At 52.3% G+C, this 14,908-nt stretch overlaps 1 protein-coding gene across 1 annotated transcript in view; it reads left to right on the top strand.

The window, feature by feature from the left end:
- Positions 1 to 14,908, top strand: part of LOC144949510 (NFX1-type zinc finger-containing protein 1-like) — a 40,633-nt gene that overhangs the window by 18,368 nt on the left and 7,357 nt on the right. The window contains exons 3-13 of the mRNA XM_078879434.1: positions 416 to 2,353; positions 3,556 to 3,684; positions 4,233 to 4,378; positions 5,623 to 5,769; positions 6,922 to 7,033; positions 7,920 to 8,173; positions 9,748 to 9,884; positions 10,398 to 10,552; positions 12,499 to 12,644; positions 13,486 to 13,596; positions 14,674 to 14,769. Of these exons, the coding sequence (XP_078735560.1) occupies positions 416 to 2,353; positions 3,556 to 3,684; positions 4,233 to 4,378; positions 5,623 to 5,769; positions 6,922 to 7,033; positions 7,920 to 8,173; positions 9,748 to 9,884; positions 10,398 to 10,552; positions 12,499 to 12,644; positions 13,486 to 13,596; positions 14,674 to 14,769 (3,371 nt within the window). The remainder of the gene's footprint in view (positions 1 to 415; positions 2,354 to 3,555; positions 3,685 to 4,232; positions 4,379 to 5,622; positions 5,770 to 6,921; positions 7,034 to 7,919; positions 8,174 to 9,747; positions 9,885 to 10,397; positions 10,553 to 12,498; positions 12,645 to 13,485; positions 13,597 to 14,673; positions 14,770 to 14,908) is intronic.

Raw genomic sequence — 14,908 nt, forward strand, 5'->3', positions numbered from 1 at the left:
TCATACCGACAAGCCCGCTGCATGCCACATTTCCTTTGACGGTATCCGTCTGACCCCACTGGCGTGAGGTTCCTCGTAATAATATTAATAAGAAAACCCTCTGAGCAAGTTCTTATGAATCTGCTACGGAGTCCGCACTACTTGAGGGCATGTCAGCTGGACTGCGCCAAACTCGGTTAATGTATTCTGTTTCGATTTAAAGCTTTCGTGACTGCAGGGATTCATCTTCTTGGTTCTTTCGGTAAAGTCACGTAGAATGGAAATAATAAAGAACCAAGAATATGTATTCTGGTAACGAATGCGCCATCATTTATACCCCGGGCCGACTTATGGTTTAAGAAATTGACTTGAGTAGAACGTGGCCTGCGTGACGGTCAATGTCCCCCATCTACCCCGTTTGTGTTGCCCTTTGTAGCGGCCAGAACGGCAGACCGCCGCAGGCCCAGCGGCCGCGTGGGGATACCCAGCATGGTTGACCTTCCCCTGGCCACACGGCCCGTGAGCGGGGACCGGCATGGCGGTCTGCGGGAAGGTAGGGGCGGCATGAGACCGCTCATGGCACAGCACCCGGACCCTGAGGCCCGGTCCGGGCCGTGTAGGCAGGATGGTGGGCCACCCGGGGACGACGCTGGCTTGGTGCGCTGGCGCGGTCAGAACAGAAGGGCCCCCTACTCGAGAGGCGCCTGCGAACCGAGAGGTGGTGGTGGCCGGGGCAGGGGCAGAGGGTTGCGCGAAGCCGCCGGGGTCCAGGAGGGCCAGCCGCAACGTCTGGAGGGCCGAGCTGAGCTGGATCTTGTTAGGGGGCGGGCTGGCAGCCAGCCTAGGCGCGGAGGGTCGCGCATCCAGCGCGAAGAGAGCGACGGTAGGGGTCGGCGGAACAGCTTGTCCGTGCCGCGAGAGCCGCGGGCCGAGCCGAAGGAGGAGCGTCCCCTGAGCTTCACGGCCCTAGAGGCCTTTCTGGAGGTGGAGCCGTCGGAGATTGCCCTGCGCCTGAGCACGCCACGCTCGGGCCTGAGGCCACTGCTCATGTTGGAGGTCATCCGGAAGGATTTTCTGGAGCTGCTTATCAGGGTTGTCGGCAGGGCCAGCACGTCCAAAACCAAGCGATCGAGCCACCATTGCCTCGTGGGACTCGTGAAGGACTCCAAGTTCTTGAAGCTCGTGCTGCCCATTTTCATCACCTCCATGCCGGAGGAGAGCTCACGGGCGCGCACCACCCTCTACCCGGTGCTGGTCTCCTCCATGCTGGACATAGCCAGCGCGCTGCTCGCCGTCTTCCCCAACAGCTCCATCGCTGAGGCGTCGTTGCTGCTCACGCTGCTCAACGCCACCGTGACGGCGCTCTGCCACGGCGGCAATCGCTCCCTCGAGGATGCCGAGGGGAGGCTGCGGGACCTGCAGCAGCAAGTGCAGGCGCGGCAGGAGCGGCGACGCGAGGGCTTGGCCGTCGCGCATGGCCTGGACTCGCAACCGCCCGAGAACTTCCGTGAGCTGCCACTCTACCCGTCGTACGCCGACATCTGCCCCAACCGCAAGCCCTTCGTGCGGCCCAACATCGTGTGCGGGCGCTACCCGGACGCGGCCACCTACCTGGATGTGCAGTTCCGGCTGTTGCGTGAGGACTTCATGAGGCCGCTGCGTGAGGGCATCGCTGAGGTGCTGGACGCGACGGCCAAGGGCGGTGCACGTGCCCTCCACGGCCGCTTCAACGACGTGCGCGTGTACCCGGGTGCGAGCGTGGTGGCGCCCATCTGCACGCCACAGGGCCTGGTACACAGCGTGCGCTTTGACACGGCGGCGCTGCACAACGTGCGCTGGGAGAACTCAAAGCGGCTGCTGTTCGGCTCGCTTGTGTGCCTGTCGAGCGACGGCTTCGCTACCATGCTCTTTGGCACGGTGGCCGAGCGCTCCGCTGAGGAGCTGCGCAGGGGCTTCGTCTGCGTGGCGTTCGCACCCGAGAGCAGGGGGTTGCTGCGCACCATCGGGCCGCGCGAGTGCTTCCTCATGGCCGAGAGCACGTCGTACTTCGAGGCGTTCCGCTACGTCCTGGAGGGCCTCAAGGAGGTGGACGAGAACGAGCTGCCCTTCAGCCGCTACCTGGTGGACTGCGAGAAGGTGGTGGAGGCGCCCCAGTATCTTAGGGATCCGCTGCTGGCGCGGAGCCCCAGCTACGACTTCTCGTGCCTGCTGCTGGATCGCCATGCGACGGCCCAGGCGCAGGTCGTGGCCCCCGCTCTGCGGCCCAAGAGGTGGCCCACCAAGGAGGAAATGGGGCTCGATGAGTCTCAGATGGAGGCCCTGGTGGTCGCCGTGACCCAGGAGCTCTCCATCATCCAGGGACCGCCCGGCACTGGTACATGCGTGTGTGCTCATCGGCGTCGTTGTCATCATTGTGATCATTGTGAGGGTTGGGTCGGGGTCCACCAGATTCCGACAGGACCTCCAAACCACTCATAAAGCCATCCAACTCTTGGCGCATAGCCACTCCTCAGCCCAGTCAACTGAAAATGAAGAACCACCGACTCTTACAAGAGACACTTTGATATTTATCAGAGCACAAATAAACACAACACCAAAATAATCACTAAACAATCAACCTGCTAGCGACACCCTAAAGTCACCCAACCGCACAACATAATCTTGACTCATCATGAACCAATGCAGACTTGATACCTTGCGAAAAGGTATGTGCAGTAGATTTTGACAAAAATTTATAACTCATGGATTTTCCTGAAAGCCCAAATTAATCATCCCAAATCAGTTATACATTGTCATTCTTGGAAATGTTTATTACAAGTCACGTGTTTAAACCGAACAAATATGTCCCTACTGTACAGTAGTTGCATATCTTTACAACAGTGGGCGGGGTTTTATTTATTTTGATTGGCGTGGCTCTGCTGTCGTCCACTTTTCTGCTGGGCGGGGGCAGTAAAGTGTTATCACTGATCGTTGGGATTCGTTCTAAATCGAAAGAGTAACAATCAATCATCAGTTGTACTTCATTGAGTGATTTATCTGTTCATTTATTTCGTGAAATTTCATTTATACCCTGTATTAGTGGTTTTTGGCATAGAGATCTGCGGAAAATTAATTTATTTTTGGATTATCCTCGATTTTTATGTATCCGCTGCCGTCCTCCCCGCCATTAGCACGAATAATCGAGAGTCGTACTGTATTTGGTGTTTGAACAGAAAGGATTAGACGCATTGTTATTGTTTGATCATTTGATACTGCCAAAGAAGGTCCCATAGATATCATATTTGTTGTCATCGTCATAATTAAAACCATCATTTCAGGATCCTCACTATCAATGTCATGGTCCACTACACGAGACCTGCCGGGGAGTAGAGTGTGGGTAACTCCGACCACTTTCAAGACCTTTGCTTAGCGTGGAAGAGTAGGCCAAAATAGCATGTAGAGAGGCGCTGTACAGCTCCCTTGGGGGGAGGCCCTTCTGCAGTTGCAGGGCTGCATTAGGGATCTCTGAGTTAAATCAATGTTCATTTTGTGGACCTAATTTATTCATCCACCTCTCCGTTGCTGCGATGGTTGCAGGAAAGACCTACGTGGGCCTCAAGATTGCCGAGCTGCTGCTGAACAACAAGGCTGCGTGGAACCAAGTTGACCCGGGTCCCATCTTGGTCGTCTGCTACACCAACCACGCCCTGGACCAGTTCCTCGAAGGTGACATCTCTCTCGCGCGCGATCGTAACAGGACGAATGGAGCATCGACCGCCCGTTGCAACTTTTACCGCTGGATGAAGGCTTCTCCACGCCTCGTCAGGGGCCCCCCCTCCCAGAGGTTCCTGGGGTCCGGGGTCGAATGGTTCGTGGGAAGGCCCCCGTAAACGGAACAAACATTGCCATTGTGCGACCGGCTTGAGAATGAGGCCCATGGCGATTTGTAATTTTTGTCTATTCCCCGCTCTGAGCGACCTCGATGGGGGTTGTTTGATCGTGCGTGTGCATGTGTGTGTTTGGCGCAGCGGTTAGCGCACTGCACCACGACCCCTCCGACCCGAACCTGAGTTCGATTCACGCTCATGACTAACAGTGTGCTAGAGTAGTAACCAATTACCACGTTTAGTTAACGTGACAATTCCTTACTCATTGTCTGTGTCGGGTGGTGGCGGGTTTAACGACACATTCATATTTACGAGATCTAACTCCAAAAAAACCTTTATTATGAATAATGAGTAATATTGGTCACTTGTTTTTGTGCCCTGTCCCAGGAATCACAAAGATGTTGTCCACGGATGGCGTGGTGCGAGTGGGCGGCCGCTGCTCACGAGATTCCCTGGAGAGCTGCACGCTGAGGAAGCTGCGCGTGAAGCACCGCGACGACAACCCGGCGTACCTCCGCAGACTCTTCTACGAGGTCTCAGCTTCCCCTGGCGAGCCCCGAAGCCGACGGGAGTTCGCGATGGCCATGTCGGGGCGGGGGGTTGAGCCGGCGCCACCGTGGGGATTGGGGATTCGGACTCTGTGGCCCACTGGTCCACCCCTCGCCCTTTCTCAGGGAAATTGTGATGGCCACTGTAACTTAGGGCACCGTGGTGGCGAGATCTTACCTTCTAGATTTGAAGCTTTCGTGACTGCAAGGATTCATACTGTTAGGTTTTTTTTTACTTTACCGAAAAAACCTAACAGTATGAAATCTTAACTACTTCATCTGGTATACAGGAGGTCGTGGGTTCAATCCCGACCCTGACGCCTGCTGTATATTTGGAGTTTGCGGTGTCTTTATCCCCGTGGTCACGTGGATTTTTCTCCGAGTCCTCCGGTTTTTCCCTCCACATTTAGAATCGGCGTGCAAGTATTTGGCTGCTATAAATTTCCACATCATAAGCCTTTTTGTTGAACTTTCATTTGTGGCCAGGTCGCTTCTGAAGAAGAGCTGTATAGCTCAGTGGGCCTTACCTGGTAAAAAACATTGTTTTATAGTTTGATAGTAGCTCCTCGTGACGATCAGAATTGGAATCTTTATTTAGACGGGAGGAATCCAATGAGCTCGGAAGCTTTTTTTCTCACGATATGGGCGGGTCAATAGTGATCCGATGTGAACTGAACGGTGGTGTAAAGTGGTGTTGGCCAAATTGGAGGAAGACTTCCCAACACAAACTGGGAAGACTCGAACCCGAGCAAGAGATAACATCGGTATTCCCGCGTTATTCACGAACCTGCTGTCCGTGATTTCGGTTATCCGCGAATCGCATCTGGAACTCTACACAACGGCATCGAGGGAGAGAGAGAGAAAAAAAGCGACGAGAGATAAAGTGATGAGATAAAGTAATAGGATAAAGTGGTACAATAAAGTGATGAGAGAGAATGTGATGCGAGAAAGAGATGAGATAAAGTGCGAAAGATTATTTATGTATTTAGGAGTGGCCTGCGAGTCCCCGCTCTCCTTCGTGGCATCCCGCGGCCCAGCACTTGCCCCCAAAGTTTGCGTCGGCGGGATGAGAGCCGTTTCGTTTTTTGTTTCCGTGGGTTGCGTGGGCTTTCTTTTTCATCTTCCAATCGGGGAAGGGGGATGGGCGGTCTCGCCGGTCTTGGTGTGTGTGTGCCAGGCTAGGTGCATGCGGAGGGTGTGACCGCTCTGCCCGCCACCCCCCCATGCAGGTGAAGACCGAGATGGCCCAATGCCAGCAGATGCTGGAAAAAAAGACGGCGCAGCTGATGGCCACTCACTTGGGCATCCTCAGAGACTCGGTGCTGATGAGCCATGTCGACAGAGAGCACTGGGAGCAGCTGGAGCAGGTCGTGAAGGTGAGTTGTTGCTCGCGATTCGAGCGACTGTCCCTCTCATTGTGGCCTCGCTATCTCTCTTGCGATTGCGTCTGCACTTTGTTTACTCTCATGGCAGGCAATGTTAAGGACAAACTCCAAAGTACGTGTGTATACTTTTTGGTTCTTTCGGTAAAGTCACGTAGGTATAAAATAAATTAAATCACGACGTTACAGCAGCCCTTTTGCCCACTTCAGCAATTGTTTCTTGCTGTGGTTGTCCCACCTGATGACGGACGCTTGTGTTGTGCCCGAAACGTCGCGATATAATTTATTTTATTTTATACCTACGTCACTTTACCGAAAGAACCAAAGAGTATGGATCCCTGCAGTCAGGAAAACTTCAAATCTAGATTGTACATGTGTATGTTAAACTTCTTTCGCCACCGCACGTAGCCAACCGTGCTAATCGGATGGTCAAGTGAAGTGAAGTCAATTTGATGGCGCTTTGAGTGGCACAGATCTACCACTCACAGCGCCATCATATTAATGCGTGTTCTATGCCAGTGCAAGGAAATGTGGTGTTGAGTTGTGACGTGAATGTAGCAATGGAGTTGAGTGTGCGGATTGCTTCGGGGAGATTGTTCCAGAGGTGTGGTGGTTGGTAGAGTGTTTAGGCTGAGGAATAAAGTGATTGGTTGTTTGGCTTGATCTGCATCACCTTTCTAATATAAGGTGGGGAGAATCCACCTCGAGTCTAATTCACTCTGCACGACAGCTCTAAATCTGGGGCAAAAAATGTCAGATCTGGCAACACCCAACGCTTTCGGGGTTGAGCATGGGTGCCTCGCCTGGTATGCAGAAGGTCGTGGGTTCCATCCAGACCCTGTCGCCTGCTCTATATTTGGAGTTTGCATGTTCACCCAGTGGTTGCCGTGGATTTTTCTGCGGGTCCTCCGGTTTTTTGCTCTACATTTAGAATCAACATCACGCATTCAGAGTATTTGGCCGCTATAAATTTCCACATGACGATAAGCCGCTTCGTTGAGCTATCGTTTGTGGCCAGGTCGCTTCTGAAAAAAGCTATATAGCTCAGTAGGCCTTCTTACTTTGTAAAAAAAAAACAGTCGAACAGTTTAGTTCTAGTCGTTTGAATCCACGCTGAAGACAAGACGCCTGTTTGCGCGCGAGCAGCAGTGCATGCAGCAGATGGTGATGGGAAGCAAGCGCGTGTCATACATCATGGAGTGGCTCGGCCTCGGATTCTCAGAGATCGGAGCTCAGCAACTCCCAGGCGTGCATGGAGGTGAGAGGCTACAAGGCAATGGGTTGTCACGTGGTCGTGACGGGCACTGCAAGATCCCACCGTGTCCATCCAGTGCTCGCCGAGCCCGCATTGTCTACCGGTTGCCAAACAAACACATTATCAGGTCGCGCTCATTACACACAAGGTGCTTGCCACAAATTAACCACAATAACTTGCTGATCTTGTCAAGGAGCATAAACCATCATTACGCAAACTCCGGTCATCCTCGCAGTGGTTTTTGGCGAGCCAAAGATGGTCACCGCATCGCACGCTTTCAGATGCACTCCTGTGGCTGTCTCAAACGCTCCTCGTTCCGATGTTAAGAAGCCACTGGAGCTCTGCACTTTTAAATAATGGAGATTGAAAACTCTTTTCTTTAAAACTGCTTTTTGTGTTAAGTTTGTTTTCCTTGCCCCGCACCTCCGATTTACACAGAGGTGCGGGCCCAGGCCTGTGGAGACCGGAGCGAGCATTGGTGGATCACACGCACGTGCATTTGTAAGAACTTTCTCCCTGCCCGCGAGGTCATCGTCTCCTGGCTTATGTGCCAGGGTACGGCGGCAATACAGCAAGTCGGTTGATTTCAATCCATACGCCGATCGGGTGTTCCGATTTCCTCCCACGTGAATAATCACTCATTGATGAAGTGAGCCCAATATCGCAACATAGGACGGCAGAGCTTGGGGAAGTTGTTGTTGGCGCCGATTTTTGGCTGCTGCCGTCCCACTTGTCTGTCTGTGGTTTCCCGTGTCTCTGAATCATTCTCTGTCTCTCTCGCTGAGACCGACAAGCAACTACGCGCGTTACAAATTCCTAACGACAACGATGACAAACGGCGACCTGACCTGTATCGGCACGACCTCGCCATGCACGCGCTGCGTCCAAGCAGGGGCACAGCCAGGACAAGATGAGGAGGAGCTGGAGGATTTGCTGGAGGAGCTGGAGGAGGAGCTGGAGGAGGAGCTGGAGGAGGAGCTGGTGGGGAACCGCATGATAGAGGAGGACCGCACACAGCACGAGAAGATTGCGGAGCAGCGCCGCGCCATGAACGAGCTCCACCGACAGTTCGTCGCCTTCAGCGTCGAGGACCGTGCGGCTGGAGAGGAGGGGGAGGGGGAGGAGGAGGGGGGCAGGTGGCAGGTGAGGGTTCCTGCCGCTCCGCACTGCCGCCACCTTAGTTTGTCAGCTCCCGCGGCTCTGTTTTGTTTCTGCAGCTCGTCCGTCTAAACTAAAACTCTTAAACTACCTTTTGTTTAAATATTGACTTAAAGCTTTAGTGACTGGAGGAATTAATATTCTTTGGGTCACGTACGTGACCGAATGACCCAAAGAATACCTTTTGTTTCACCAGGTAAGGCCCCACTGAACTATGTTGCTCTTTTTCAGAAGCGACTTGGCTCTCGCAAATGATAGCCCAATGGAGTTGCTTGTCACCGTGCAGAAATTTGCAGCAGCTAAATACTCTTGACGCACGTTGATTCTAAATGTCGAGGAAAAAACTAGAGGACCCGTAGAAAAATCCACGTGACCACCATGGAAATATACAGGCATCATGGTTGAGATCGAACCCACGACCGCCTGTATATCAGGCGAGGTAGTTCACATCGCGCCATTGCGGTGCCCCAGGTGTCCACACCTGCCTCTTATTCTGTCTGTACTGAACGTCACCATACGAGGAAGAATCCCTTTTGATTTCTCGCAGAGCGGTGCGACCCTTCTCGTTAAAGAACGACGCATGGAAGTGGCCATCACGGAGCTACATCTGAGGTCCCTTACTCCAATGATCTCTTGTCCGCACACAGTAGAGGGTGACACTTGCTCAGCACATGAGAGGGAGGTTCCTCGCATGACAGACAATTCCATATTTGAATTCTCAGAGTTAATAATATAATTAATAAGAATTAGCCGTAACCAAATTCTTTAGTGCAGTCATTTGTGACAGGGCTGAGACCAGGAACTCGCTCCACTTGTAAGTGTGTTGAACTTCTTTCACGCCATACGTGGCTAACCGCGGTAATTGGAGGTACGGGAGGACAACAAACTGAACACACAAAAAGCAGTTGATTTTATCTCCTGGTTATATAAAGGATACGGACACAGGGCTGGGTTTAAACACAAGCAGCTGCCTGGATTCGAACCCAGCAGACTCGTTGGTGCTGGCTCGGCACTCTGACTGCTAAGCCGCCCGGTCACTTCAAAGCGATTCTCATCCAGCGATCGGAAGGGATGAATGGGCCAAGTCTGGGCTGTGATGGCTACGCTGTACGTGTCTGCTGTGAACCAACACTGTAGAGGCAGTGAGGGTTGGTGGATCACAGCACATGCTGGGAGTGTAGAGTTGCCATGCCCTGGCTCGCCAGGAGAAGGCGGTGCAGCAAGTTAACTAATCGGGGGATAGAGCGTTGCCCCTCCCCCCCTCGCGCAACGCGTGGGTTTTCTCCGGTTTCCTAACAAACACAACCTCGTTAATAATCGGCTGAAAACATCCTAAAATAATAACCCCCAAAGTAGTGGCGGCGGCAGGACCCTTCTGAGGAGGGGTCCGCGACTCGGCGTGGCCCTCTCCGGATAAATCAGTGGTAACAAAAAAAATATAAATTCGACTTTTGACCCGAGACGTCGAGCCTGCAGCCTTCTGGCGGAGAGCCGAGCGCTCAAACGGAGGAACTCGTGATGGAGCAACCGGCGTCGCGTTCCTCCCCTGTGGTGTGCAGAGCACCATGAGCAAGCGGAACATGAAGAGGATGGTGACGAGCGAGCTGAAAAAGACGGCCTTCACGTCTGACGAGGAGGAGAAACAAGTCCAGAACGTCTGGCACCTGGCCATGGCAGAGCGGTGGCGTTTGTACCGGTACGAGACTGCCGGTGCTGTCTCCTTCGTTAAAACCATTTTTTCTTTCTTTAATCGTCTAAAAATTGGGAACACAACTCAAATGCGAAGGCACGATAAAGTGTCAGCTGCTTATTGATTTCACGGTGGCTCGCACACCATGTCAGACGTTCTGGCAGTGGTGGACCGTTGATCCAGCTTTGGGGAGCTGCAAACTCCACCTCGTCTCAGCCAATTGACGCATACAGGCGGATTGGCTGACACGCCCATATATGGACATGCCTATGATGAAGAGCTTCATAGCTCATCCGGATTCCTGATTGTGGATTCTGTGAGAAACTGGAATGCGACGAGGACGATTGCTGCGACCTCGCCGCCGCTTCTCGCGAGACCCGACCTGGTGGGAGCCCAGCACCGCCGCTTGTGAATCCCTCAGCGCGCGTTATCCAAGACCGGAAAACCAACAGTCTCTCAAGGCTATATGGAGGATCTTTGTCTTTGTATGTGTGTGTGTGCGCATGCCGTGCCGTGCAGGCTGTGGGTGACCAGGTACCAGACGAGCATCCGGGACACGATCGCGGACGAGGAGGACCGGTACCAGAGGCTGGCGGACCAACTGTCAGAGGTGCGGGACGAAGAGGACCACGGCATCCTGAAGGAGGCAACTGTCATCGGCATGACCACGACAGGCAAGGCCCCTCCGCACAACCGCATTCGCAAACTGTGATTCGCAACTTTCATCTTTATTCGTGTTTATGATCTCGTCAAGGAGCATAAACCATCGCGCAAACTCCGGTCATCTTCGCAGCGGCTTTTGGCTGGCCCTTCCGATATTCGGAAGCCACTGGAGCTATGCACTTTTAAATTATCTAGATTGAAAATTCATTTCTTTAAAACTGCTTTTTGTACACTATAGGAACCTCATTTGCCAGTAAAAATATGATAATTGGTTTTTTACCCTTCTATCTGGCAACAAAACTGACACCTTTTTACAAGGAGTCATGTTTGTATAGACCGCAATACCTGCAGTCATAATACAAACAAAAGACATAACTCTTGTTTGTGTAATAACAGCCATAGAGGGTTCACGTGGGGATTGGCTTGCCGGTCCTGCTTGTAGCCAATAAGGGTTGAGATAGGGACCATGGCCCATGCGTCATCACGACAGGTCATCAGGAGTGATTGGCCTAGCCATTCGGGGCCCCAGCTAATGGGGAGCCGGATGAGGGGCGTGGTCCCGGGATTGACAGGGAACCATCGAGAATGGTCGAAGCTGTCCATGAACGATTGGCTGGGGGAACCACGTGATGAAGGTATTAAGAGCGAGTGGAGGAGAACGATCGAGAGCAGACTGAAACTGACAAGAGCAGGGTCACGCGCGGACGGGGGCTGGGGTTGCCACGTGCGCGGTGGGGACTTAGTGCGTGGTCTGTCCTCTCTCCGTTGTCTGCCAGCAACGGAGAGTGAGTGAGCAAAGTGTATTGTGGAGTGGAAATAAAAGGACCGATTCCGAAGCCATCTCCTGAAGGATTATTACATTTGTATTATGACTGCAGGTATTGCGGTCTATACAAACATGACTCCTTGTAAAAAGGTGTCAGTTTTGTTGCCAGATAGAAGGGTAAAAAACCAATTATCGACTGCTTTTTGTGTTTGGTTTCTTGTCCTTGCCCCATACCTCTGATTAGCATGGTTGGCTACGTACGGTGCGAAAGAAGTTCAACAGACATACATGTATCGAAAGTTCAAGTTTAATGTTCAATTTTATTGTCACAGAACGCTTCACATAGATGGACGTATATCACATGACAGCAATCCCTCACCAATCACAGGGGGCTAGGTTCCTGGAAAATGCCGCGGTAGGCAAGTCAGCGATTGGTAAAGTAGAGGGCCTGTGGGAAATAGTGGATTAGGGGAACCACGGCCAAGGTCAGACTCGTCATAGCTTAACTAAGTTCCCTGTTTATTAACTAAACACTGAATAAAATTCAGTACAATAACATAAATAAACACGTTAACTTTACGTACCTTTACTATTAACGATGATGATGAAGATGACAATGAGATGATGGGGGAAGGGGGCTGTTTAGAAAGAGTAGAGGCTCAGCCCACGTGACACTCTCACCTTCACCACTCGCTGCACACTTCAGGTCCATGATTAAGGGCAAAATTAATCCTTTCCTGGAATCGGAAGAAAATTAAACTAACCTTATCGGTACAGTACTTCTTTGACGACGTCACACAATACAATGATGTCATGCTGGGATGCAATGATGTAATATACACGTCATGTGACTTCCTTAACACCGTGCTTACCTGTGGAAACTCAAATTTCCAGGCCGCAATTGGTACATGAAACTGCGGTTGGCGATGAATTCCTGTACATCAATAAGAATTTAAATTATGCATCGCAATAAAAGTTACATGACGATAAGCCACTTCGTTGAGCTATCATTTGTGATAAACAGGTTGCTTCTAAAAAGCTATATAGCTCAGCGGGCCTTACCTGCTTAAAGAAAAAATTGTTTATATTTGGCCACGGTGCGCTGTGATGCTACGCGAAATGGCGCAAGCACGCTGGCGACCTCCGGCGACATCCGGTGACCTCCGGCGCGTCGTCCGTGTCCCCCCCCAGGGGCCGCCAAGTTCCGGGGAATCCTGCAGAAGGTGCGGCCCAAGATCGTCATCGTGGAGGAAGCGGCCGAGGTCCTGGAAGCTCACATCATCACCACGCTGAGTAGCGCCTGCAAGCATCTCATCCTCATTGGGGATCATCAGCAGGTTTGTTGGCCACAAACACAAAGGAGACATCACAGCGATACACTCCGCTGCTCCTGAAGCGGTTATCTGGCTTGACCACCTGAATGTGAAATTGTAGTCGTTGCTCTGCATCTACATCAGCCGTATGGAAGAAGGAGGAGCAGGTTTGTTCGGAGCCTCCGTCTGTCCAACCAACTCCTGTATGTGGCCAGTTACCGTTGTCATCATTGTCATCTTCGTCATCGTCGCACGTCATCGCGGTTTTATCTTCGTCGTTTGATCACTATAATCACCATATTCGAGATCAATGTCATCACCATTATAGATCGAGCTTCACTATCATCGTCGTCGTCGTCACAGTAACCACTGTCCCTGTCTCTGGCTGTTGTTTTATTACACACCCTTGCGTTTGCCAGTGCTTTTGACCGATGCATACTGAACGCGTACATCATCAAGCGTATCCATCGTCACCCCACCGTTATCTCATCGTCAGCATCACCACCATTTTCACCATCGGCATTGCATTGCCAGGGGCGGTGCGGCTGTTGACTGGGTGGATTATCTGGGGTACACATTAAATGTGCTTGCGAAAACACAATTGTGTTCACACGTGCATTGATTCCACGTGAGGCACGTGTGCATGTGTGAATGTGTGTGTATATCGCGAGCGTGTGTGTGTATTGCGTATGTGTGTGCGTTTGTGTATCGTGTGCATGCATACATCGTGTGCGTGTGTATATTGCGCGTGTGCGAATATTGTGTTGCGCGCATGAGCCCGAGCGTGTATGTTGCGTGCATCGCGAGCGTTGCGTTGCTTCCCCCGCGTGTATTTGTGATGCCTGTTGTCCGGCCCCACCGGTAGCTGCGGCCGAGCGCCAGCGTGTACGAGCTTGCCAAGCACTACAACCTGGAGGTGTCGCTCTTCGAGCGCCTCGTCAAGAACAGCGTCCCCTTCGCCCGGCTTAGCATCCAAGTGAGCGCTGCGCCACACCCGGCCGCCGCACGCCGTTACGGCACTCTGAACTAAGACTAAACTAATTTTATTGTGCCAGGTCAGGCCCACTGAGCTGTATAGCTCTTTTTCAGAAGCGGCCCGGCTGTCACAAATGATGGCTTATCATGTGGAAATTTATAGCAGCCAGATAATGTGAAAGCCCGTTGCTTCTAAATGTGGAGTGAAAAACTGGAGGACCCAGAGAAAAAATACATGCCACCCACGGTGAGAGAGCCACACAAACTCCAAATATACAGTAGGCATCCGGGTCGGAATCGAACCCACGAACTCCTGCATACCAGGTGAGGCAGATAACATCTCGCCACTGTGAGAGCCACTCGCCTTCGTTGCCGCCTCCTTCACACGCTGGATTTGGAATCCAGAGGTCACCGGCGTGGCAATTGAAACAATGGCGCCAGTTCCGTAAATCCACCGCACCACGCACCAACCACCACCTCTGTCCACCGAGTTGAAGGAATTACCTCTCTGGCCTCTCTATGTGCTGGGCTATGGCCTGAAACGTCCCCATTTATATACTTTTATTTGTTAGGCCACAAACTGCGTTATTGACGAACGTGGCGAGGTTTGTTTTGTCAGATGGGGGCGTCGCAGTTAGTCAATCGGCAGGTTTCCTATCATGGTGGGGTAAAATGTGGGTACTCCCACCTCTTCCAAGACATCTGGGCAGTTTGTTAGAGTAGACCAAGATATCCTCTAGAGCTCCCTCCAGTGGAAGTGCTTCTGCCAGCAGTGGTGTGAGTGGGCAATTGCAGAGCTGCGCCCTTAACTCTTGCCTTCAACGTTTTCAGGGTTAGCACAGTGGGATATTATCACCCAGTAATCGTACAACGTTGGGGTGTGGTTTGGGGCGCGTGGTAGTTGAAAGCAATGTCGGACCAACATTACCACAACGTTGGCCCAACATTACCCCAATGTCGGCTCTACATTTCAGACGCGAGTGAGATTCAACCGAGAGAAAAGTGTCCTTGGCAAGGGATAGCTGTGCGTAACGAGACTCTGTATTTTCTGCACGCTCACGTACGCGCGCACACGCAGCACCGCATGCGGCCGGAGATCGCGAAGCTGCTGGTGCCGCACATTTACGATCGTCTGGAGAACCACCCGTCCGTCCTGGAGTACGAGAACGTGAAGGTGAGGGCCGTGCGCTGGGGGGAGAGACGCCCCAGGGCCCGCGCTCGAATCCGGAATGTAGATGAAGAGTCGATGAACAACAACGCGAGCTGGAATCTCCACCGTTGTTATAGAGGGGGTCGTCGCGGAGGAAGGAGCC

The sequence above is a fragment of the Lampetra fluviatilis genome, chromosome 54, assembly GCF_964198595.1.
Source record: "Lampetra fluviatilis chromosome 54, kcLamFluv1.1, whole genome shotgun sequence".
In the NCBI taxonomy this organism is placed as follows: Eukaryota; Metazoa; Chordata; class Hyperoartia; order Petromyzontiformes; family Petromyzontidae; genus Lampetra; species Lampetra fluviatilis.